Source organism: Nuphar pumila, chromosome 4 (assembly GCF_984573655.1).
Source record: "Nuphar pumila chromosome 4, dmNupPumi1.hap1.1, whole genome shotgun sequence".
Lineage (NCBI taxonomy): Eukaryota > Viridiplantae > Streptophyta > Magnoliopsida > Nymphaeales > Nymphaeaceae > Nuphar > Nuphar pumila.
The window spans coordinates 14,678,644-14,703,061 of NC_143252.1; the positions used below are offsets into that span (position 1 = coordinate 14,678,644).

Here is a 24,418-nt window from a genome sequence, read left to right on the forward strand (position 1 = left end):
ATTGCTGGTTCTTGTTCTTTTTTCACTACAACCGCATCTCTCATATAATCTATATCATTTTGCTGTTGACCAGACCGAGCAATGGGCACCCCAAGTAGTGCACTATTATATGCGCTCGATGTTATTAAACTCATGGCCACTATTATCATGGCTATAGGTTGGTTGAGCTACCAGCTTGCCTGGACATGCTCTTGGCTCATGGTGCATTGTCGTGGCATCAATGATGGTCACATTGGAGGAAGAATCATTATCGATGGGAAATCGTCTGGTGGGATATTCAACTCCATAGATCTGTTGTGTAGGGGGTGGGGCCTCTAAAGGTTATTGTCGTAGATGTCCTACGATTGTGTCGTGCTTACATAGCTTGGGCATGAATATGGTGTTTGCTCCTTAAGTAGGGGATGTCCCATACTGGCTTCCTGGTTCACACCCCCTATGTGGGCCCCACCAGGTGGCCCTTCTTGGTTCTGATACAAACATGTGTCAAACTTTTCTTTTTTCTAGTATGAACACATGTTTATTGACTTTTTTACATGTAAGGACCACACATCAATTGCCACATAACGCTTTTGGGTCTCACCTAGGCCTGGACAACCCTTACTGCCTACAAAAAAAGGCATGTAGATCTTGAGGCTCGGATCCACACCATCTTCTGAAATTTTATCCATAACAACAATTAAATCGTATTAAGCAAAATACAATGCATATCTATTCCTTCTGATGGCGGATAATATCCCACACATCACTCTATTGACTCTTGTACATGTCTATCTATCAAAAGTTATTCATAAAGCTGGACGACTTAAGGTGAAGAGACGGTTAACAAAATACAAGGATGCGTCATACAAGTGCAGTTCATGTGGTGAGGTTGGTCACAATAAGCGAAAACACAAATAATAGTATGTTAGAGTACGTATGCTTTGCAAAATATAGAATTTGTTAAGAGTTGTTGAATGAATTGTGTCTTTATATTTAACTATTATCTTAGAATATGTATGTTTTATAAAATGTAAGATTTATTCAGAGTTGTTTAATGAATTGTTTCTTTATATTTATCTAGTATGTTAGACTACTTATGTTTTATAAATTGTACGATTTATTAAGAGTTGTTTAATGAATTGCTTCTTCGTATTTATCTAATGTTTTGTAGAATATGTATGCTTTGCAAAATGTAGGATCTGTAAAGAGTTGTTTAATGAATTGCTTTATTGTATTTATTTAGTATTTTTTAATAAATTATTTAAATGTCTTATGTCTTCTATGTATATGTTAGGTACTATATATAAACGTAAAAAGAAACGTGGCAGAAAAGAAACCAAACCTACATTCCCATCCCTAGGCAAATAACCAATTATGTTGCCTCAAGAAGGAGAAGATGTGGAGCAAAAGACAAGAGGAAAAATAATATGAATTTGGTGAAGAAACTATGTTGGCAAGTAACATAAGTGTTAGGTTTTCTCGTTTGTATAGTTGTTCTTTTTTTTTTTTATGTTTGTATGCATACTCATCTGAATTTAACATAAATGTTTCACATATTTTGACCATGTAGCATCTAGCAAGATTGATAGAAAGACTCCAAATGGCTCACAACGAGGACATAAAAAGATGAACGAAACTATCAAGGAGCCTTTACTTAATATTTCTTTGTGAGCCTGAATTACAAGGTTTCTATTTTTTTCTACCGACCAATAAAAACTAATTGGTCAACCTTTTTTGTTCACATCAAATGCTTGCAACTAAAGGATAGTGAGATGAAAAAATTGGGTGCTTGAAGAGCAGTGAGTTGTCGTATCAATTCTTTGCAGCTGACAAGGTATTTGTTAGACAACTTTGCATACTTACAAAACTTAAATTTTCACATGCACAATAACCTTAAAGTCAATTTATGTTTCAGATCTTAATTCATGTCAATTATGACAACTACCATTGGATTTTTTTGTGAAATGAACATGAAGTAGAAGGTGTTCAAGTTTTATAATTTCATGGGTCCATAGATTTTGCAGATAAGAATGTCATATAATTAGTATGATAACATTATTTATTCAATAATGTACTCATTTTTTTGTATTTGTTTGTTAACTACTCATTTTGCATATGTTTTTTAACTTGTTTTTCTACAGACAATTTTTTTGTATAGTTTGGCTACAATTGTTACAATGATTAGTCAATTGAGACAATTGAGGGTATTCTTTAACAAGAAAACAAATAATTTTCATATGTTTGTTAACTTAATTAGTACATGTACATATTCTTGATGACTTGGTATATGATTGTTACATGTATGATTGTGGTATATTTGTCCTCACATACATGCAATACTTAAGTAGAAACTGAGATTTGAACTTCACACATGTATGTGTTTATATGTTATGTTTTGTTCTGACATTTTAGATGTAAGCTATAATTAGTTAATTGTTAATAACCCTTTTTTCATAAACATGGCATAGATTATAGGAGTATGATCAAATTCTATGAACACATAAAGAAGGCTGACAAGGAGGCAAATAACAAAAATAAACTACAACATAACACAAATGGTACAAAGGCTATAAAAAATGCAAAGGTTGAGGAGACATCGAACAATCAAGTGTCGGTTGGAGAGGTCTCGATAGTTGATCCCTAGACAATTCTAGGGAGTTTAGTTTGAATTGTTAATGTAATATTGTAATTCTAAATTTGTTTGAATTCAATGTTAGATTTGATTAATTATAAATTAAGATGTGAGTTTAAATTTTAGATGTTTAGTATGAATTTGAATTGTATGAATTATGCAAATGACATGTTTTGTATGGATTCTGTAAATGAAATGTTTTGTATTTATTTTGTAAATGATATGTTTTGTATGGATTCTGAAAATGAAATACTTTGTATGAATTTTGTAAATGATATGTTTTGTATGGATTCTGAAAATGAAATGTTTTGTATGAATTTTGTAAATGATATGTTTTGTATGAACTTTATAAATGATATATTTTGTAAATGATGTATTTTGTATGAATTCTATATATAATGAGGAAGTCCACATATAATATAGGCAAAGATGAGGATGTTTGCATATAATGAGGAAGTTCACATATAATATAGGTGAAGAATAGGATGTTTGCATACAATATAAGTAACGTTGGAAGTCCTCCTCCAAAGTGTTTATGAGGTTAAATTTAACAGGATGTTCACACTTATTTTTATGTAAACTTTTGAGGTATATGCATACTTAGATGTTCACACCTATTTTTATGTGAACTTCTTACATATATGCACACTTAGTCAAGTATTTGTGAGATTACAAGGTTTGAGTTTAACCAGTTGTTCACACCTATTTTTGTGCAAACTTCTGAGATATATATGCACTTAGTCTGATATTTGTGAAGTTTCAAGGTTTGAGTTTAACAGGATGTTCACACATATTTTTATGCACACTTCCTATATATGTGCACTTAGTTAGGCATTTGCGAAGTTTTGAGGTTCGAGTTTGACAGGATGTTCACAAATATTATTATGCAAACTTCGTGAAGTCCGCAAAAAATTATGTGAACCACATTTTAAGTGAGAGTTTGTAGCACCCGACGAACGGAGTGATTTTTTTCATGAACTTCATGAGTTTCGTGCATACGAAAGATAAAAAGGACATTTCAAAGCTGATTTATAATTTTAGACATGAGACAAATATCGAAAATTATAGAACATTTCGAGAAGCGTAATAAATTAGCCATGTAGTACGATCATTTTCTGTTTTACCTTTTAGGAGGCATGGCCATTAATTGACCTAGTCCTTACACTACAAGAAAATTGTTAATTAGCGACGGAAATTAGCGACGGATTTTTCCCGTCGCTACTTAGCGACAGATTAGCTAGAGATAGAATCTGTCGCTAATTTGCGATGGATTAGCAAAGAAACGACTTTTATCGCTAATCTGTCGCTACTTAGCGACGGATTAGCGACTGCATGTTTTTGTCGCTACTTTTGATTACAAGAACACCATTTTAGCGACGGATTTAGAGAGGGAACTCTGTCGTCGCTACTCCGTCGCTAATTAGCGACGGAGTAGCGACAGAATATATTCCGTCGCTTTTTTGGTATTTGGGTTTCGCGACGGCTTCGCGACGGAATTTTTCCGTCGCTAAGCCGTCGCTAAATGTCGCGTAAATCCCTAATCCCATCCCTCTTTCTCTTTTCCCTGTTTCGCTGTATTGCTCCCTCCCGCCGCCCGTCGGCTCTCGCCACCGTCCGGCCACCGCCGCTCGCCAGCCGCCGCTCCCCGTCCACCGCTCGCCAGCTGCCGCTCCCCGTCAACCTCCCGCCACCGTCCGGCGAAGCGCAGGTAATATTCTTCTTCTTCTTCTTCTTCTTCTTCTTCTTCTTCTTCTTCTTCTTCTTCTTCTTCTTCTTCTTCTTCTTCTTCTTCTTCTAAACGCAGGGGGTACGCCCCTTCCCTGCCGGAAACGGAGGGGGTTTAACCCCCTGCCGTGCTTTCCGGCAGGGGGGGTCGACCCCCTGCGTTTCCGGCAAGGGGGGTCGACCCCCTGTCGGAAAGGCATGGGGGGTCGACCCCCTGCCGGAAACGCATGGGGGGTCGACCCCCTGCCGGAAACGCATGGGGGGTCGACCCCCCTGCCGTAAAGGCACGGCAGGGGGTCAACCCCCCATGCCGGAACTGCCTTTCCGGCAGGGGGTTTAACCCCCTTCCCTGTTTTGAAAAGAATTTTTGTCGGCTGGGCCGGCTATGGCCCTGTCATAGGCTCGCCTAGCACCCAGCCGACTGGGTGCTGGGCCTGGCGCACCTGCCAGCATGCTGGCAGTCAGCCGAGTGCTACTCGGCTGGCTGCCAGCCAGCCAACAGCCACCAACGTGAATAAAAAGATTTTTTTTTTGAAATAAAGGGATCATACCCAGCCGATCACTCGGCTGGGCCAACAACGAGGGTTCACGGCTTGACTTCGGCTGGTCTGTCAGCCGACACCCATACCACATCGATCGTGCCATGGATTTCTTTTTGAAAAAAAAAATGAAAAACAAGGAAAAATATCAATATAACATAGTGGATTCGTAGATCCACTGATTCGCCATGGATTTCCATCAAAACATGCATGGAAATCCTACCTCTACCCGATTTCTCAAACGTTTCACATAAGAAAATACCCGTACCTTGAGAGAAAAACGCGAAAAGGGGCTGTGGAAGGGAGCTTGGCTGAGCACAAGGCCTCCAACCTTCTTAGTCTATCTCTTTCTCTTCCACTCGGCTGGGTTTAACAAAAATTTGTTATGAGATACCTACGTTGCCTATGTGATCTGTTTTGAAAAGAATTTTTGTTATGCATACCTATGCTGCCCATGTGATCTCTTTTTAAAAAAAAAAAAGTTATTATGTGATCCCTATGTTGTCCATGTGATTAGCTTGAAAAAAAATTTGTAATATGTGTATATAAGATGTCCATATGGTTTTAAGTGTAGTTTGCATATATGTTGTCCATATGGATTTTAAGTTGAATTTTTTTTTGTAATGTATATATACAAGTTGTCCATGTTGTTCAATTTGTTAGTTTGTTAATGTCTACTGGTAGTTAGTTTTACTTCAATTTGTTTTCTTGAAATCTGGTTAGTTAGAGTATTTCAATCTATTGGTCTTTTATAATTATATTTTTCTTAGATAGATTGGTATTTAATGTTCTCACAATCAGTTAGTTAGATTAGGGCTATTTGAATTCTTTATGATAGTGGTGGTTAAACGGAGTTCACATCTTTTCTAGTAAACTAATTGATTGATTTACTATTCCTTTGCTAAGTAGTTCAGATTAGAAATTGTCTATGACTTTATATTAGTCGACTGGTTCAACATGTTATAGCTGGTTTGTTAAATTAGCATCTTCTAGTTAGATTTGGCTTAACATATATACTATTTTTCTTTTCTCTTCTTTCAATTAGTTAGAGTTGTTTTAATTTGTTTTAATTTTTTTAGTTAGTGTTTCATCTTGTTTCATGATTAGTTAGTTTGTTACTTAATTTGTTTTGTTTTTGTGCAGATTTTTCAACGGAACCAACTCGTGCTCGGCCACCTGTGGTAAGTAAATGACAAAAACAATGCAAATCGGGTAAATACCCGTGGTGAGTAAGTGATGCAAACGTATCACATGTTATTTAATTTATTGAATGCAGCACTTTATTGTTCACACACTCACTTAGTTGTTGATATCTAGGACTGCTTTGTTGGAGTTCGGAGATCATGCTGAGCATGATTTTAATGTAGAAATATGGAAGTGTTCTTATTTTTGGAGTACGGAGTCCATGCTAAGCATGGTAGTAGTTAGTGAGATATTGAAGTGTGTTTGCTGCAGGTACATGTTTGTCATTTATTTGATATGAATGATTATGATGTATTGCAATGTTTGATGTAATTGTATCCATGCTTGCATGTAGTTACTTTCAATTTGATTTTGACTTCCATGTGAAATTTTATAATAAAAGCATGCTTCAAATGATTGTATCATGTCATTAATAGTTTGCACATGAAAATATTAAGTTATCAATGCATGCATCAAAATTCTTGTTATTGTTTGACATAGTATATTGCATGATAAATTTGATATTTTCTTCATCGTCGCATTCTGATTGTTTTTTTCTTAATTCGTTAGGATACTATTCGTAACATCATACGACAGAATGACTGCAAACCGTGAATGGATGTACCGTAGGATAGTGGACAATGAGTTATCGCATGAATATATGGATGGTGTCGATAGTTTTATTGAATTTGCAACGGCGAGTGTCAGTACGGTAGATCCCACAGATCGGATTAGGTGTCCCTGCAAGATTTGTAAGAATAATCGATTTGTAGAACCTCATGGCGTTAGACATCACCTATACAAGAAGGGTTTTGTGAGTGATTATCAGAACTGGGCGTTTCATGGAGAAGAATTTAGAAACGATTTTGATGCACGGGTGAATGTGGTGCACGATAATCCATATACGAATTTGATATTTGATGCTGCAGGAACAGAACTGGGTTCTGCTATGAGTTCTAGTGATGTAAGAACTGTCGTAGATGAAGAATCACCAAATGATGCAGTTAGTAGATTTTATGATTTACTTAAAGATGCTGATGAGCCACTTTGGAACGGTTGTGAGAGTCACACTATCTTGTCTGCAGTTCTTCAACTAATGAATTTGAAGTCCGAGTATAATTTGAGATCATTAATGAATCACTGAATAACTACTTCCAATACACCGTCGCCCCCTTTCTCCGAAATGAGATCAAGGCCGCTGTTCAGGATAGGGGATCTTCGATTCCAGGTCCCTCTCAGGTATAATCACATATATAGTTTTTTTGACTATCTTAAAGCACATCTGAGCATGGTAGAATCACATATAGAGTTTTTCTAGATGCCTTAGAACACATATGAACATGCTATAATCACATATTCAATTTTTTTACTGCCTTAGCACACATATGAGCATGATAGAATCACATATATATATATATATATATTTAACTTTTTGTCTGTCTTAGAGCACATATGAGCATGATAGAATCACATATAAAGTTTTTTTGATTGCATTAGAACACATAAGCATGCTATAATCACATATTCAGTTTTTTTACTGCCTAAGAACACATATGAGCATATTATAATCACATATTCTGTTTTTTGACTGCCTTAGCACACATATGAACATGCTATAATAACATATAGAGTTTTTTAACTGCCTTAAAACACATATGAACATGTTATATATCATTTATGATAGAATCACATATAAAATTTTTGGCTTTGCCTGCCTTAGAGCACATATGAGCATGTTATATTCACATATTCAATTTTTTTACTGCCTTAGCACACATACGAGCATGATCGAATCACATATATAGTTTTTTGCCTGCCTTAAAGCACATCTGAGCATGGTAGAATCACATATAGAGTTTCTTTATATGCCTTAGAACACATATGAACATGCTATAATCACATATTCAATTTTTTGACTGCCTTAGCACACATATGAGCATGATAGAATCACATATAGAGTTTTTTTATTGCCTTAGATCACACATGAGCACATGATAGAATCACATATAGTGTGTAATTTATTTCATTATATTTTGTTTATCAATACTGACTGTTCTTTTCTTGTGTAGGCTGCTAGCGATAATCAGGGTAGTGGAGCTGAAGGGACAGATAAAGACAATGAACAAGAAGACGCACAAAATCTTGGCGATGATTAGAGGACTGTGTTGAAGAAGTTCTATTTTTTTTATTTTTCCTAATTGTAATTGTTGAATTGTAAATAATTAAACTTCTTAGTTTTAAGGTGGAACGATTAATTATTATAGATACTTGTTATATGAATTTTTTTGTGTGGTTTGTTTTTTATTTACAGAAAATATAAATTGTACAGGAAATATAAATTGTACAGTTCTCCGTAATTAATTTTTAAATAATTTTTTTTTGATTTTTTTTCGTTTTTGCGACGGATTAGCGACGGATGATTCCGTCGCTATTCATATTAATCTAGCGACGGCTTAGCGACGGAATTAAATCCGTCGCCACGCCGTGGTCGCCGTTTAGTATCGGCGGATTGGCGACGGAATATAGCGCTCGTTATTCCGTCGCAATTAGCGACGGACTTGGCGACGGAATTATTCCGTCGCCAGTTAGCGTCGAAATATTCGCGACGTAAGCATACTGTCGCCGCGTTGTCGCTAATCCGTCGCTAACATGGTTAGCGACGGATTAGCGACGGAAGGTGGTCGTCGCTAATCTACTGCTCTGTTGTAGTGTTAGCAAGGGTTTCCACATTGCTAAAAAAATTAAGAATGCCCCCTAAATAAATTTCTTACAAACTTTTAAATGGGGCGCAAGAATTCTCAAAAGTTGCCTTGCTCCATAGAACATGCTTTTTCAAAAGCAAAACTAATTAGCATAACTAATTGCCACTATGACATTTTGCTTTCCCTGCTGAAGTAAAAAACATAATATAAAACTTTCATCAAGAGGGACGCGTAATGGTGATGAATTACATCTACAATATGATGGTAACTGCTCTCTTTCATGACTAGCCATGTGATTGAAACATCCACTTTTGAAACAAAACTACCAAAGCATGAGTCATGGGAGCTAAATCTTTGAAAATGCATGTCTTTGTGTTCAAGAAATTGAAAATGCATACAGTGGTCTTCTCATGACATCATGTAATGATGTATTTTATAAAGACATTTTGAAGCATTAGGTTTGTTGCCATCTTTCCACACCCTCTTAAAAAAAAAAAGATACGTTGGTAAGACAAAGCCAGTTGGAACTTGAAAAACACTTACCTTCAAGAAGAAAAAGACATGCACATGGGGGAAGATAGTATCTGCCGTGTCCTTTGATGGGGTCAGTAGTCATAGACAAGCCTCCACCAGCTCCAACCAAATGCCAACTATCTCAGTGCAAGTTTGTTAAAAAGATATGCAAGGTGTAAATTACAGCAGAATGTCTAATGTTTTGGATATTTGAGACCACGACCGCATTCATGGACTTCAAGTTTCCATCTTTTAAAAAAAAAATTAGGCTTCTAGAGCTATTTTTTTTAAAGGCAAGCTGGGGTTAGGCAGATCCCTACTAGTTATACAACTATGCTATTGGGTTTTGAACCTGCAACGTCCGAACACAAGGTGAGGTGCACCAGCTGCTCATACCAGACAAGCGGAGCCCCCTTTGGTGCTTCTAGAGCTACCTTTGCAAAAGGGAAAGGCTAAAAACCTGTTTTTTGGGAAATCACTAAAAACCACTTTTCATCTTTTTTGGATAACTCGTGAGAAAATTATTATTTTTTTTTTCTGAAAGATGTAGTTGATTGACATGTGCCCTTTTTGTGGGGTTGGTTGTTCTAAAACCTTAGGTCTCTTTGCCCACTATATAATACACCTAGCTTCGGCCTTATGGCAAGGGATGCACACCCAGGGGTTCGAACTCACGACGCCCTTTCATCTTAGCACATCATAAGATTCTTGTTAGCCAAATAATTAGAACCCTCATTAAAATAGTTCAATATTCTAGTAAATCTAGTCGCTGTTATAGGCTAGTCATTGTTACAGGGACGTCGCTGTTATAGACTAAGTCACGCGTACCCTTTAACGTCGACCAAAAAATGTTGCTGTTATGAGAGGCAAAAAATTGGACGGTCATTTTTTGTCACCGTTACGGTCTATAACACGGTCTATAACGGCGACAAAGAGTCTATAACGGCGACAAAGAGAGCAATAGTGATGACTTTTATTGATGTTATTGACTCGTATTCTTGTAGTGTTTATATAATTTGTAAGAGTTTGAAGAGTTCCAAAGAAAAAAACTTTAAACAACTATCAAATATAGAATTGGTGGTAAAGAGAAAGGAATCCCAAAAACATTCCGTTATGTGAAAAGACCAATTTCTTGGAGGGGAGGCATTCCACAATAAACGTTCTGTGACTTGATTCATTTGTGAGTGCACTGATCCATTTTATTCAGGTCTAAAAATGTTCACCAAAATTCGACTAAATGAATTATCATATATATATATATATATATATATATATATAGAGAGAGAGAGAGAGAGAGAGAGAGAGAGAGTTCTGACTCAACCTAGTCACTAGATGAGTTAGAACAAGGGCTGACTCGAGCCACATTGGAGCCTTGATCTGAATTACAGGTTTGAAACTTTAGATTGCAATACTTGCTAAGAAAGCACTAGCTTAAACAGGAAAGAAACCTACTCAAGATTTGGAGGGGAGTGGGTCAACCAACTTTCAGGGAATTTTTAGGTCCCCTGAAGAAAAAGATGACTTTGCCCTTAACAATCCAAACCTAATCTGCCAACTCCAAAACAACCCAGTCCTCTTTTTTCATCATTTGGTTGTGTATATAATGATGGGGTTGTCCTTGCACACAGCCTTAACCCTCACTTCAGTTCTTTCTAGAAGCCAAATATGGCAACAGTGCCTGTCAACACAAGATTGTCCTTGAGTTTCTTGTACAGCTTAGTGCTTGTGCTTCATTGCCTTGTTTTGCATTACATGCACACTCCAGTCTTAGCACAAGACGCTCTTCGTTATCATCGTCGTCGTCACCACCACCATCATCATCAACCTCAGCGTCATGAGGCCTTATCCCAATTACAAGCACAAGAAGTTCACACTTATGAATTCATTGTATAGCGTCTCTCTCTCTCTCTCTCATCGAGGAAAATATTAGTGATATTTGAAAATGTCATATTCAAAATATCACCATATTTAGGGGTGGCAATTTCTGACACGACCCGCCAACCCGCCTCTTAGGCGGGTTCGGGTTGGGCTTAAGCCAACCCGTTTAATAAACGGGTCAACCCGCGTAACCCGTTTATTAAACAGGTCGGGTTCGGGTTGGGGGTATGCCAACCCGCCAACTCGGCTGACCCGTTTAATAAACGGGTTAGGCGGGTGGGTCAACCCGACCCACCAACCTGCCTACCTGCCAACCCGATCCGCGAACCTGAAAACCCGTTTACCCGACCCAACCCATTTATTAAATGGGTTGGCGGGTCGTGTCGGGTTACCCGTTTATTAAACGGGTCGGGTTCGTGTTTGCCACAGCCGACCCGTTTAATAAACGGGTCGGGTTCGGGTTGAGGTATGCTGACACGCCAACCCGCCAACCCGACCCGCCAACCCGACCCGATTGCCACCCCTAACCATATTAAGACCTCCTATCAAACCTCGCTGGTGCACGGTTGTGTCCTTAGCTTTCAGAGGTTGGCCACGTAGGGCAGGGTGGTCGTAAGGCCCCACCCGGGGGTTTCCCTCGCTTTGATGAGGGTTTCTCGTCATAAAAAAAAATCACGATATTGTCATTTTAACAAAAATATCAGAATTTTATCAAGATATACATTTATATTGAATATATCTTGTAAAAAAGGGTTTTTTATTTTTTATATTTTTATTTGTTGTTCTTTTTACATATTGTTGTTCCAAAATTTTGAGTTTTTTTTTGCTGATAAAAACTGTGAGAAACAGAAAATTTGAATTTCTCACAAGGGCATCTCTCTCTCTCTCTCTCTCTCTCGTTTGTGAGAATGCTAACTAACGAAGTGCTCTGCTGGGGCTGGCGATGAGCAGGTGCAAGCAACGCCAGTGAAGAGGCTGTGCAACACCCACGAGATCATCACTGTGAATGGTCAGTATCCAGGCCCTACCATACAAGTGAGAAACGGTGACACCCTGCTTATCAATGCAATCAACAAGTCCAAATACAACGTTACCCTCCACTGGTGAGTTTGCAAAATTAATTAATTGGTTTTGGCCAATTGATGCGTAATTGAATTGAATTATGTATGCCAACAAAATGTTAGTGTGCTATTTGGAAAAAGGTTGCATGACCCCACGTTGCATCTCAAAAGAAAGGTCCCAACAAAGTCGTGATGCCATATGTATCAATCATCTGCCCAAAATCTGTTTTTGGCTTTTTTTATGAGTTCCAAAAACACGGCCACACAAAAATTGTGATTGGGCTTGATTTTAAAATTATTTCCTTTATCAACATGTAACCCTTGTTATTTAAGAGCAAGAGCAATTCACTTTCCCAATTTCAAGCATGTGGGATGATGAGTTAAACCAGATTTTGAACAGTTATATTGAAGGTTGGATTATGTTAATATCTAGAAATATGTTCTTTACTGAAAATATCTGTCATGTATTGGGTGTATCACGTGTCATGTCCCTTGTTGTGTCATGCCACCAAACGTAGGGCCAAAATGTCGTGTCCATGTGACAACAAAATCATGCATGTGGTCACGTAGAGCATGCATCAATGATGGAATTACAACTTCATATGCATCTATATTCTCTTCTGTAAAACTTTTAAAGATCTACTATTGGCTTGTAGGCATGGTATCAGCCAATTCAGGACAGCATGGGCAGACGGGCCAGAATTTGTGACACAGTGTCCAATCAAGCCAGGAGGTAGCTACACCTACAGGTTCACCATTCAAGGTGAGGAAGGCACCTTGTGGTGGCATGCCCATAGCTCTTGGCTCAGAGCAACCGTGTTTGGAGCACTCATCATTCGCCCAAAAGCTGGTGTGCCATACCCTTTCAAGGACCCTCACAGAGAATTCCCCATTGTGATAGGTACCAAACATCTCATTTCCTAACCTAATGTTGATCATGATGACCATTATGCTATGTGATGATAGTCATATCGAAGATGGGCCAATAGTACTAGGAAAGCACCAACGCCAAGGGATGCACAAGAAGCTGGGTAAGCTCGAGCCTGACGTCAATGAGCCAAGTTCGAGAACAAGCCCAGGCTCGGTATATGCTAACAAGCCGAGCTTGATCAGGGCTAATCAGCCTGATTAAGCTCGTTTAACATACTTACATCAGTATATAGATATCTTATGCCGTGTAAAAAGTATTAAAAAAAAAGAACATGTTCTAAGGAGGCTCGCCTTATAACCAAATCCTGCACCCTTTAACATGCATTTCAAAAAATCTTTAATGAATTCAGTCAACTCGAGCCAAACCGAGTCTCACTCAAGCTGGCTCAGTTGAGCTTGAACAAGGCTGTTCAAGCTTGGATCAAGCTCGAGCCGAGCTCAAACAGATGCTTTTTTAAATGAGCGAACTCGACCAGCCCAGGCTAATCTTGGATTCAGCCCTGAACACCACTGATATAACAGACAGCCCCATCAGTCTATATCCATCATAATCATCAACATGGTCATCATAACAGCTGAAAGATGTAAACATATAAAGCATTGCTCTAATGCAACTGCTAATTGAGTTGCTATAATTATTATGGAAACAAACAGGAGAATGGTGGAACAGGGACCCAATACAAGTTGTCACTCAAGCAGCCATTACTGGAGCAGCTCCAAATATCTCAGATGCCTTCACAATAAACGGACAACCTGGGGATCTGTATCCATGCTCAAGTGCAGGTGCATTAGCAAGTTTATTTTATTTTTCTTAGTCATCTACCTTCGCATCTGAGATAATATGATTAATTAGACTGATTTGTTGCATATTTCATGGATCATTGACAAAATACTAGATACAACCGTCATTCCTATTGAGAGTGGAAAGACCTACTTGCTCCGGATGATAAATGCGGGCATGAACACAGAGCTCTTTGTCAGCATTGCCTCACATGACATGACAGTTGTCGGCATTGATGCAGCATACACCAAACCATTCCAGACCAATGTGATGATGATAGCACCTGGTCAAACTACTGATGTTCTTGTCACTGCAAACCAAGCCTCCGGCCGCTATTACATTGCAGCACGGGCCTACGCCAGTGCCCAAGGTGTACCCTTTGATAACACTACCACCACAGCAATCTTACAGTACCAAGGCATCCCAGAAACAACTGCGCCAGTCATGCCAGCCTTGCCTGCTTACAATGATACCAACACAGCAACTGCCTTCACTGCCAAACTCCGCAGCCTTAATTCAGCTGAGCACCCTGCTAAGGTCCCCATGACTGTTGATGAAAACCTCTTCTTCACTGTTAACCTCGGGCTGATTAACTGTCCTCCAAACAGCAACTGTGGTGGTCCAAACAACACAAGGTTCACAGCCAGCATGAACAACGTATCCTTCAATCTTCCTAGCACAATATCCATCCTTGAGGCTCATGTCAAAGGGATTAATGGAATTTTCACAAGGGATTTCCCTGCCACACCACCTGTAGTGTTCGACTACACAGCCATGAATGTGAGTAGAAACCTTTGGAAGCCAATTCCGGGAACCAAGGTGAAGCCGATCAAGTTTGGATCTATGGTGCAGATTGTGCTCCAAGATACCAACATATTTGCAGCTGAGAATCATCCAATGCACATACATGGCTACCAGTTCTATGTACTAGCAGAAGGATTCGGAAATTTCAATCCAGCCACCGACACAGCAAAGTTTAACTTAGTAGACCCACCCCTCCGCAACACAGTTGGTGTTCCAGTCAATGGTTGGTCTGTTATACGTTTTGTGGCCAATAATCCCGGTGAGTGAACATGCACACTCTGACCACCAGCCATCCACAGTTTTCCTACCAACCTCGTCGGCTACTGTTTCCAAGAAACAGTCTCTCTCTCTCTCTCTCTCTCTCTCTCTCTCTCTCTCTCTCTCTCTATATATATATATATATATATATATATATATATATATATATATATATATATATATATATATATATATATATATAGGTTGACTGTCTCTAGAAAGAAAACCAGAGGATGAGACGGCAATGATTTCTACTTTCAAGTTTATCCACAGTGATGTCATAGTTGAGAAAATTACTAATGATGGCTGCTGATATATGGTGCAGGAGCTTGGCTAATGCATTGTCATCTGGATGTACATATTACCTGGGGACTGGCTACTGTGTTACTGGTTGAGAATGGAATCGAAGAACTGGAATCCTTGGCGACTGTACCAGAGGACTATCCCGTCTGCCTTGATTTCTAGTCGAACTCTTTGGGCTGCAGTCATTAGTCACTACCATGATTGATCCCTCTGTTCATTGATTGGTTAATTTCTTTTGTTGGCTTATCCTTGTTTCCAATAAAATGGCTTTCTTCCCTTTAGTTCTTCTTTTCAGCCTGCAGCCTAAGTAAATGCAGTGCCCAGTGTAATGTTCTGTTCTTTTAGTGAGAGTGTTTCTGATCCTTCTTATTTTGTTCCATTTAGAAGAGGGCAATATCAATCACCTCCATAACTCAGTTCAACCCAAAGCCTTCCTGTTCTTAGTGCAATATATATGCTAAAATTGAAATGTTCAACCAATGAATATTCAGTTCTGTTAAGGGTTGAGTGGGATATAAATTTTTATGTACTTTGGTTATTTATTATCAAAATATAGAAATTACTGGCATTTCACTACTCAGGCAGGAATTTTATCGACTAATACAGAAGTACATATACACACATATATAGGAAAATGGAAACCTACAAAATAGGCACGTGCTGAATGAAACATGCTATTGGATTTCTGGTGTTTTTTTGAATTTTTGACCGTACATATGTGATCTATATGCTTGTTTTTATAGGAATTACTTCTTGGAGCATTTGATTTTGATGCATGTATAGGTTTTTACAAGGTTTCAAAAATCAACAGCCTACAATTTTCAAGGCTCCAAATACCATTGTTTCATCCAAAATGCATGATCCAATTGTAGATTTCTGGTAAATTAATCATGTTGAACACATCTATGGGGTCAGAATTTCAAAAAAACAAAAAAACAAAAATCCAATATCACATTTCATTTAGCATGGTGCTCCCCCCCCCCCCCCGCCACACACACACACACACGTTCACACTGAGAGAGAGAGAGCAGCAGCAGCAGAAATCACAAAAGGCAAACATATGATCCCTAGAGAGATCCAAAAAGCATGTGTGTGGCATAACTAGCATTACAAGCTGACATACTGCGAAAGTTCATTCACAAGTACCAATACATTGACATGATATTTGAATTTTTCATATTTTTCTAATAATGGAGACCATAGTTCAATTATTGAGCTCCAATATACAAGTTCTACTAACAACCATCAGACAAAAAGGAAAAGTCCAATTGCTTGATATTATTGCTGTCGTATTTTCTCCTCAGTCGAAAATGAACTATCTTATCCTCGTGTAATTTAAAAGGACATGAAAATGAGATTAAATTGCATCAGCTTTCTGGTGGTTTAATATTGCACGCTTTCAACTGAGATTTCTTGGAATAAGTTGTGAAACTTAAACAGAAAAACTCAGAGAAAACCATGATACATCAAAAAATTTACATTCTATGAATTATGAACAGTCTCAATGGCTTCCAGCTTACAGTTGAGAATAATAAGCTCGACCTCTTGCTTTGAAGGCATCATGAAGATGACACTTCCAGTTAGAAAATACAATCAACTGCTAGGAAGTAACTTCCAACCAAGGCAAAGCATGCTACACCACTACGAACCATACGCAGACCTGTTCCACGGAATAGGATATGCCTATCTGCTGGATGGATGCCAGAAAGTCTCTCAAACCAAGTGCCAGGTGCCCTCCATTTGAGATACTTCCTTTCCATAGAGATATACTGCACTCCAATAAGTAACAAATAATCAGCATGTGTTATTGCATCAAGATGGTTATATAACTCTCATATTAATCCAGCTATATTTTCATGGCTTCTTGATTCTATTCTACATTCCATTCACCATTTCATACACAACACACTGTAAGAAACATTCTTGGTTGTGAACCTATTCATTCATCTTTCTTGTTAATCCTACCTTAAAATAGTCTGTGAACCAAACATTGACTTAATTATAAATATTTATAAAATGTTCTTTTATTTATGTTTGCTAAAAATTAATGAAAACACTTCCAACCAGGGCCTTAGCCTTCATGATGGGATTGGATAAAGATCTTGTGGATTAGAATAGTCTTAAATATCTTAGTGGTCTCACAACCAAAGCTACCTTTATCTCAAAAAGCATTCCTCAAAGAACCTAGGGCTCTATCCACAACATGTGAAACATCAAACAACTCCTTCAAAGTAGAAAATATGAACCTAGTTACAAAGGATTTTCATGGATGCTATGTGGTGGGTTCACCGTTCAAACTTATAGATTAATTTGTTGGTCTTGTTCAAACTAGGTAAGATCCCCTAAACTTAGAATATTGTTGGCCTTGTTCAATGATAGTAGCTACAACAAGTGACTGCATTTGAAATTATTGTAATAGTAAATTCAAAATTCCAATACATTTTTACTCAAGCATGGCTCTTGAGATAACATCATTTAAACCATAATCCTATGTCACATAGGTGCGGGTGCAGATGCAGATGCAGGTGTGGATGCGGCGATGTGGCACTTTAAAAAAACTTGGATGCGGGGGCGCGGGGAGGGTATATATATATATATTAATAATTTTAAGTTAACACTTCGTGTATGTGTGTGCATTTATGTATTTATATATATAATATTAGATAAAAATAGACTTGATTAGGGTTAACTAAATCTACTTTTGGATAGAAATGGACCTCAATGTGGTTAACTTCACCTAACACAAAGGAAGATGTGTCCAAGTGTTGCACCCACCTGGGTTCAGGGTGCGACACGGGTGCGGTTTCCGGTTAGAAGAGTCCATGTTACATAGCCATAATCATATTATGGATATTTCCATAATTCTCTCTTTTCTATGTAATACTACTATCGGTCCATTACGTAGTAAAAAATTGTGTTAGTCATTCTATAGTCAACAATCTTGAATTAGTCATTCTATGTAATGCCTTTTGTAGTCTATGTTAAAATACATGTACACACACACACACACACACATATATATATATATATATATATATATATATATATATATACCTGATAGGGGTATTTTAAACATTTTACATAGTTATTCTAGAAACAACTATTCTTATATTTTCTTCTTTTCTTTCTTTTATTTTATTTTTTTACTTTTTGGTAGCATGCATTAGGGGTCCCCCCCAACAATCATAAATATAACCGTTGGGGGCTCCCAATGACTCCATGTGGGTGCCCCCAATGCTATCTCATGTGTATATATAGGGGACTTCACCCCTTGTAAATCTCAAGCATTCTATGCTCTCTCTCTAATAAATATTTTCTTATTTTCTTATGTTCTTATAGCCTTTTTTAGGTTTTTGTATTATCCCTTGTAGACTTCTCTTTTGTGCACCTTAGTGCTTGTCCATTATTGGACTTTGTGAATGCATTAGCATTCTTTGTTTTTATTTTTGCATACTTCATTATATGGTATCAGAATAAGGTTGTACTCTTGAATCTTGTTAAAACTATTGTTAATTTTTTCTCAAGATTCTTTTTTACTCTTTTTGCTTATCCTCTCTCTAAAGTCAATATGGAGGGTGTGCACAAGATTGATCTTTAGTTTAAGCTCAACGACACCAACTACATGATGTGGGCATCCGCAATGGAGAACAACCTCAAGGGCAAAAAACTTTGGGGATACGTGATGGCCACAATTCCAAAACCACAACTTCAACTCACCAAAATGGAAGGAGAGCAAGAAAAAGTATTGAAAAAAAAATACACACGTTAAATCCATTGAAGATTACCAATCCAAGATTGAGGATTGGAAAAGTAAACATGTAAAAATTATTGAATGGTTCATGAATAATGTAGAGCTAAAGATTTGCGCCAACATTGCCAAATTAAGCAAATTAAACGAGGCATGGTTTTTCATAAAATATATGTATACTCAAAAAGACCTCATAAGGCAATTTTTTCTTTAAGAAAAAATTTGCACCATTAAACAAGGGGACATGAGTGTCTGTGACTATTTTAGCACTCTTAGTCCCTTGTGAGATGAGTTATCTCTACTAGAACCCAAGTGGGTATCTAGTGTAGATGTTGAACTTAGAGGAGAACAAATGAAAAAAAAAACACTTTTTTCAATTTTTACAAGAGCTTAGGCCCGAATATGAACAAGTTAGATCTTCTCTTTTCCATAGATCTAAGCCTCTTCCTCTAGAAGATGGCGTTGCTAAAATATGCCAAGAGGAAACTCGTCTGGGCATGATTGAGGGTGAAAATGAAGTCTTGGTCGTGTCTAAACCCGACAATCATGTTAAAACTTACAAGCCTCTATACTTTGGGAGACAAAGTGGCTATAATAAAAAAATATAGAAAAGTCATTTACCATCATTGCCAAGAACCGGGATACATAAGGCCAAATTGTCCCAAGTAAAATGAAGCTCCCAAAAGCAAGGTTGCTTTCGTTGAAGAAACTACACTAAGGAAGGAAAAAACAATCAAGAAAAGGATTTCTTTTTTCTTACTCAACTATCGGAGGCACTACAAATCCTACTCAAATCACAATCTACATTGGGTGCCGTAATTGCCTCTTCCTCTCCTCCAGGTATGACTTCTTGGATCCTTGATTCAAGAGCCTCTTTTCATATGATATCTCTTGAGAATGGTCTATTCGAATTATACTCTAATTCAAAAACCTCTTATGTTTCAACTGTCGATGGAACATCTTTATAAATTAAAAGTATGGGAACCTTAAACTCTTCTAAAAACTGTTTTGTGCCAAATGTTAAAGTTGTTTCACAACTAAATCTAAATCTTCTTTCTGTTTCTCAAATATCCGATCATGGATATTGAATCTCCTTCCCATCTAAGAGTTGCTCCATGCAGGATCTTCAGTCCAGGAAACTTATTAGGCAAGGCCATAGAAGAGGGGATCTCTACTACATAAACTTTTTGAACCTTCCTACCAACTCTTTTTGTAACTATGTTCAAGATAAAAATATTAAAACTTGACATAAAAGACTTGGACATCCAAGTTTCTCTAAGATGTATCATTTTTCCTTTTGGAAAAAAAATTGTAATGAAAAGAAATTTTCTTGTAAGAACTATATTTTTGGGAAAATGAAATCCACTCTTTTTCCAAATAGAACCTTTGTTTCTAAGAGGCCTTTTGAATTAGTTCATTTTGATGTTTGGAGACCTTCTTCTGTCATATCAAAAGGAGGATACTCATATTATGTGATATTTATTGATGATTTTACTAGATATGTATGGATATACTTTCTTAATTTGAAATCTGATGTCTTCTCATTTAAAAAAAAAAATATGATTGTTAAAAATCAATTCTGCAACATCTCCATCCTTAGATCCAATTTGGGTGGTGAGTATTTATCAAATGAGTTTCAAAATTACTTAAAAACTAATAGAATTTACCATCAAAGATCATGCCCTAGAATCCCTCAACAAAATGGATTAGCCGAAAGGAAACATAAGCACATCTTGAAAACCACTAGGACACTACTTATTTCTAAGGAAATTCCAAAAAAAAATTGGGTCGAAGCTGCACTAACATCAACCTATTTGATAAATAGAATGACCTCATCAATTTTACAAAATATATCTCCTTATGAAAAATTATTTGAAAGAATACCCGACTTCAATAGATTAAGAATTTTTTGTTGTAAGTGCATTGTGTTTTTTCATAAAAGAGATAAATTGTCTCCCAAAGCTATTGAATATGTATTCTTAGGTTATGGTGAAAACCACAAAGGATATAGATGTTTTGATCAAAAAAATAACAAACTATATGTTTTAAAAGATATGAATTTTTTAGTAAATGAAAGTGGATTTGAGAAGACCAAAGACAACAATGAAATTGAATATACTTTTTTGTTTGATCTCTTACCGCAAGAAGTGCTACTCTCTAATGATGAATTTTTGAATGACAAAGAGGATATACCCTTAAATATAAATGAAAATGATAATGAAAATATTGAGGAGAGAATACATATAAGTGACGACATTATTAATAGACCTATACAAACTTATACCCGGTGTGATCAAAGAAATCCTATAAAATGCTTTGAAAAAATATTCTCAAGGTTCAAATCTTGAGGAAACTTCTCTTAGGAGATCTAGTCGTGTCTCTAATCTCCCAAATAGGTTTGTATCCTATGACACTTTAACACCAAAATATAGGCCATGCCTCATTGCATTACATTCATTTCATGAATCATCTCATTATAACAAAGCAAAAAAACTTTTCCAATGGGTTGAAGCCATGAATTTAGAACTTAATGCTCTTGAAAAAGTTAAAACTTGGGAGATAACTTTGTTACCATATATAAAAACCTATAGGATGTAGATGGATTTTCAAAGTTAAGACTAAGAGTGATGAGTCCTTAGAACGTTACAAAGCAAGATTAGTGGCAAATGGATATACTCAAGAATATGGTATTGATTACGAAGAAATATTTGTCCCTGTTGCCAAAAATGACTAGTGTTATGACCCTCATAGCCATTGCATTCATCAAATAATGGACTATTTACCAACTAGATGTAAAAAATACTTTCTTGAATGGTGAATTAAGTGAAGAAGTCTACATGGATCCTCCGTTAGGGATTTGCATTTGAGAATGAAAAAATTCTTAAACTTAAAAAAGTCTTATATGGTCTAAAACAAGCCCCAAAAGCGTGACATGATAAATTTAGTAATGTGATGACTCATCTGGGTTTTTGTTCATGTTATATTGATACTACTCTTTTTATGAAAAGTACAGGATCTATGGTGGTTATTCTTATACTTTATGTAGATGATATGATTATCACTAGAAGTGATAAGCAAGGAACTCATGACATTAAAAGAATTTTAAAAGAAATTTTGATATATTTGATCTAGGATTCTTAAGATACTTCTTAGGTATAGAAGTTGCATACTCTTCAAGAGGGTATATTCTTTCTCAAATGAAACTTACAGCTGACATTTGTACTAAGTCTGGTATTTTAGATGATAAGAAGATAGAGACCCCTGAAATCATTAATGTCAAATTGAGACTAGAAGATGGGACTCTACTCCAAGATCCTATTCCTTACAGTCAACTTGTTGGACCTCTTATATACTTATCCATCACTTAGCCAGACATAGTTCATATAGTTCACTCAGTCAGTTTCAACATGCTCCTACCACTGTGCACCTGAGTGCAGTCTTAAGAATTATCAAATATATCAAGAACACAATAAGTAAGGGAGTTTTTCTTTTATCATCCTCTTCACTTGATCTGTTTGCTTATATTGATGCTGATTGGGAAGAAAATCCCAATGATAGAGTCTCAACTATAGGTTTTTGTGTGTCTTTAGGTGACTCAATAATCTCATAAAGAGGCAAGAAGTAGCACAAAGTATCGCTATCCTCAACTAAAGCTGAATATCGGGCAATGACTACTACGACAATGAAGCTCGTATGGCTTCGAAGCCTTCTTAGTGATATGGGCATCGTCTTCTCCACACTCTCGAAGATGTGCTGTGACAACAAAAGTGTCATTTACATCGTAAGCAATCACATCTTTCATGAGCGAACTAAGGACATTGAGATAGATTGTCACTATGTACGTGATGAATATCTAAAAGAAACTATTATATTACGGTGTGTCACATCAGAAAATCAATTGGCGAACTTCTTCACCAAAGCTCTTCTTGCTCCTCGTTTTATTTTTCTTGTAAACAAACTTTCGGTTATATCCCCATAAAGTTTAAGGGAGGGTGTTAAAATACATGTACTAACATATATATATATATATATATACCTGATAGGGGTATTTTAAACATTTTATATAGTTATTCTAGAAACAACTATTCTTATATTTTTTTTTCTTTTCTTTTCTTTTATTTTCCTTTTTTTGTTTGTAGCATGCATTGGGGTCCCAACATAGAGTCGTTGGGGGCCCCAACGGTCATAAATATGATCATTGGGGGCTCCCAACGACTCCATGTCGGAGCCCCTAATGCTCTCTCATGTGTATATATAGGGGACTTCACCCCTTGTAAATCTCAAGCATTCTATGCTCTCTTTCTAATAAATATTTTCTTGTAAGCAAATATATCTTCAGTAATCTTTTAAAGCAAAAATCTATTTTGATGGCACCAAGATAGCGAAACACCAAAAATTGATAACCTTTCCAAAGTAAATCTGATTAAACATGTGTGTTTTACGTGATTCTCATCTGAAGTGGAGAAACTCCTGGTTAATTTGAATAAGTTATATATAATGAAGTTTGACTAGAGAACCTCAGTACAACATCCTCCATGCGATAAAGGTAGGACTAAAAGAATCATGCACATGTAGCAACATCAATTGGACAAACCATGTATTTGATAGAATTGAATCAGAAAATACTATACTCATATATGAGGAAAAAAGTGATAATTTTGTTTCTTAAGCCTACAAGAGACCTCATAGAAAGTATGAGATTAAAAAACCTTTAGAAGAAAATAAAACGGGTCACACATTGTGAGCATCTTCCAAAAATCTCAGAATATTTAGCCAACAATTTAGTGAAATGGAAAACTAATACATATGTTTGTATTGTTTTCCCTTTTTCTAAAAAAAGAATGTTTATAATATGCTGCATAGACACTCGTAGTCAGATAGTGGATGATATTTTTTCTTGCATGTCCTGGTACTTCCAATAACTATCTTATCAATGATTTGTACATATAAAGGCTAGATGAGACAACAATTTTTACTTTTAATACAATTTATTTATAAAATAACTTTTTGCGCAATAATTCAAATACAGTATATATATAATGATTTGTATATGTGAATGCTAGATGAGACAACAATTTTTACTTATAATACAATTTATTTACATAACAACGCATGGTGCGAGCTCGGCAGGCATAATATGATGTATAGAGATCTGAAATAGAATTTGTACTGTATACAAATTTTATAATAGACTATGTATACATATTGCTGAGTATATTCATGTTTAATCAAATACAAAATATGTACATCTATCTCGATTCAAATACAAATTCTATACATTGTACTTCTAATTGTACTAATGTAGATTGTGTTTAAAAGGCTAACTTTTATCGCGATTTGTACTCATGTACAGTGCGTTTTTCATCTAGTTATGGTCGACATA

General features: G+C 36.6%; 1 protein-coding gene across 1 annotated transcript; it reads left to right on the plus strand.

Moving 5' to 3' along the window:
- Positions 1 to 81: 81 nt before the first annotated feature.
- Positions 82 to 15,449, plus strand: LOC149839459 (laccase-3-like). The gene is made up of 7 exons (XM_090004872.1): positions 82 to 157; positions 6,987 to 7,033; positions 12,102 to 12,253; positions 12,868 to 13,112; positions 13,796 to 13,924; positions 14,038 to 14,985; positions 15,310 to 15,449. Exons 1-7 carry the CDS (start codon positions 82 to 84, stop codon positions 15,447 to 15,449), a joined length of 1,737 nt encoding a protein of 578 aa, XP_089860998.1.
- The last annotated feature ends 8,969 nt before the right edge of the window (positions 15,450 to 24,418 follow it).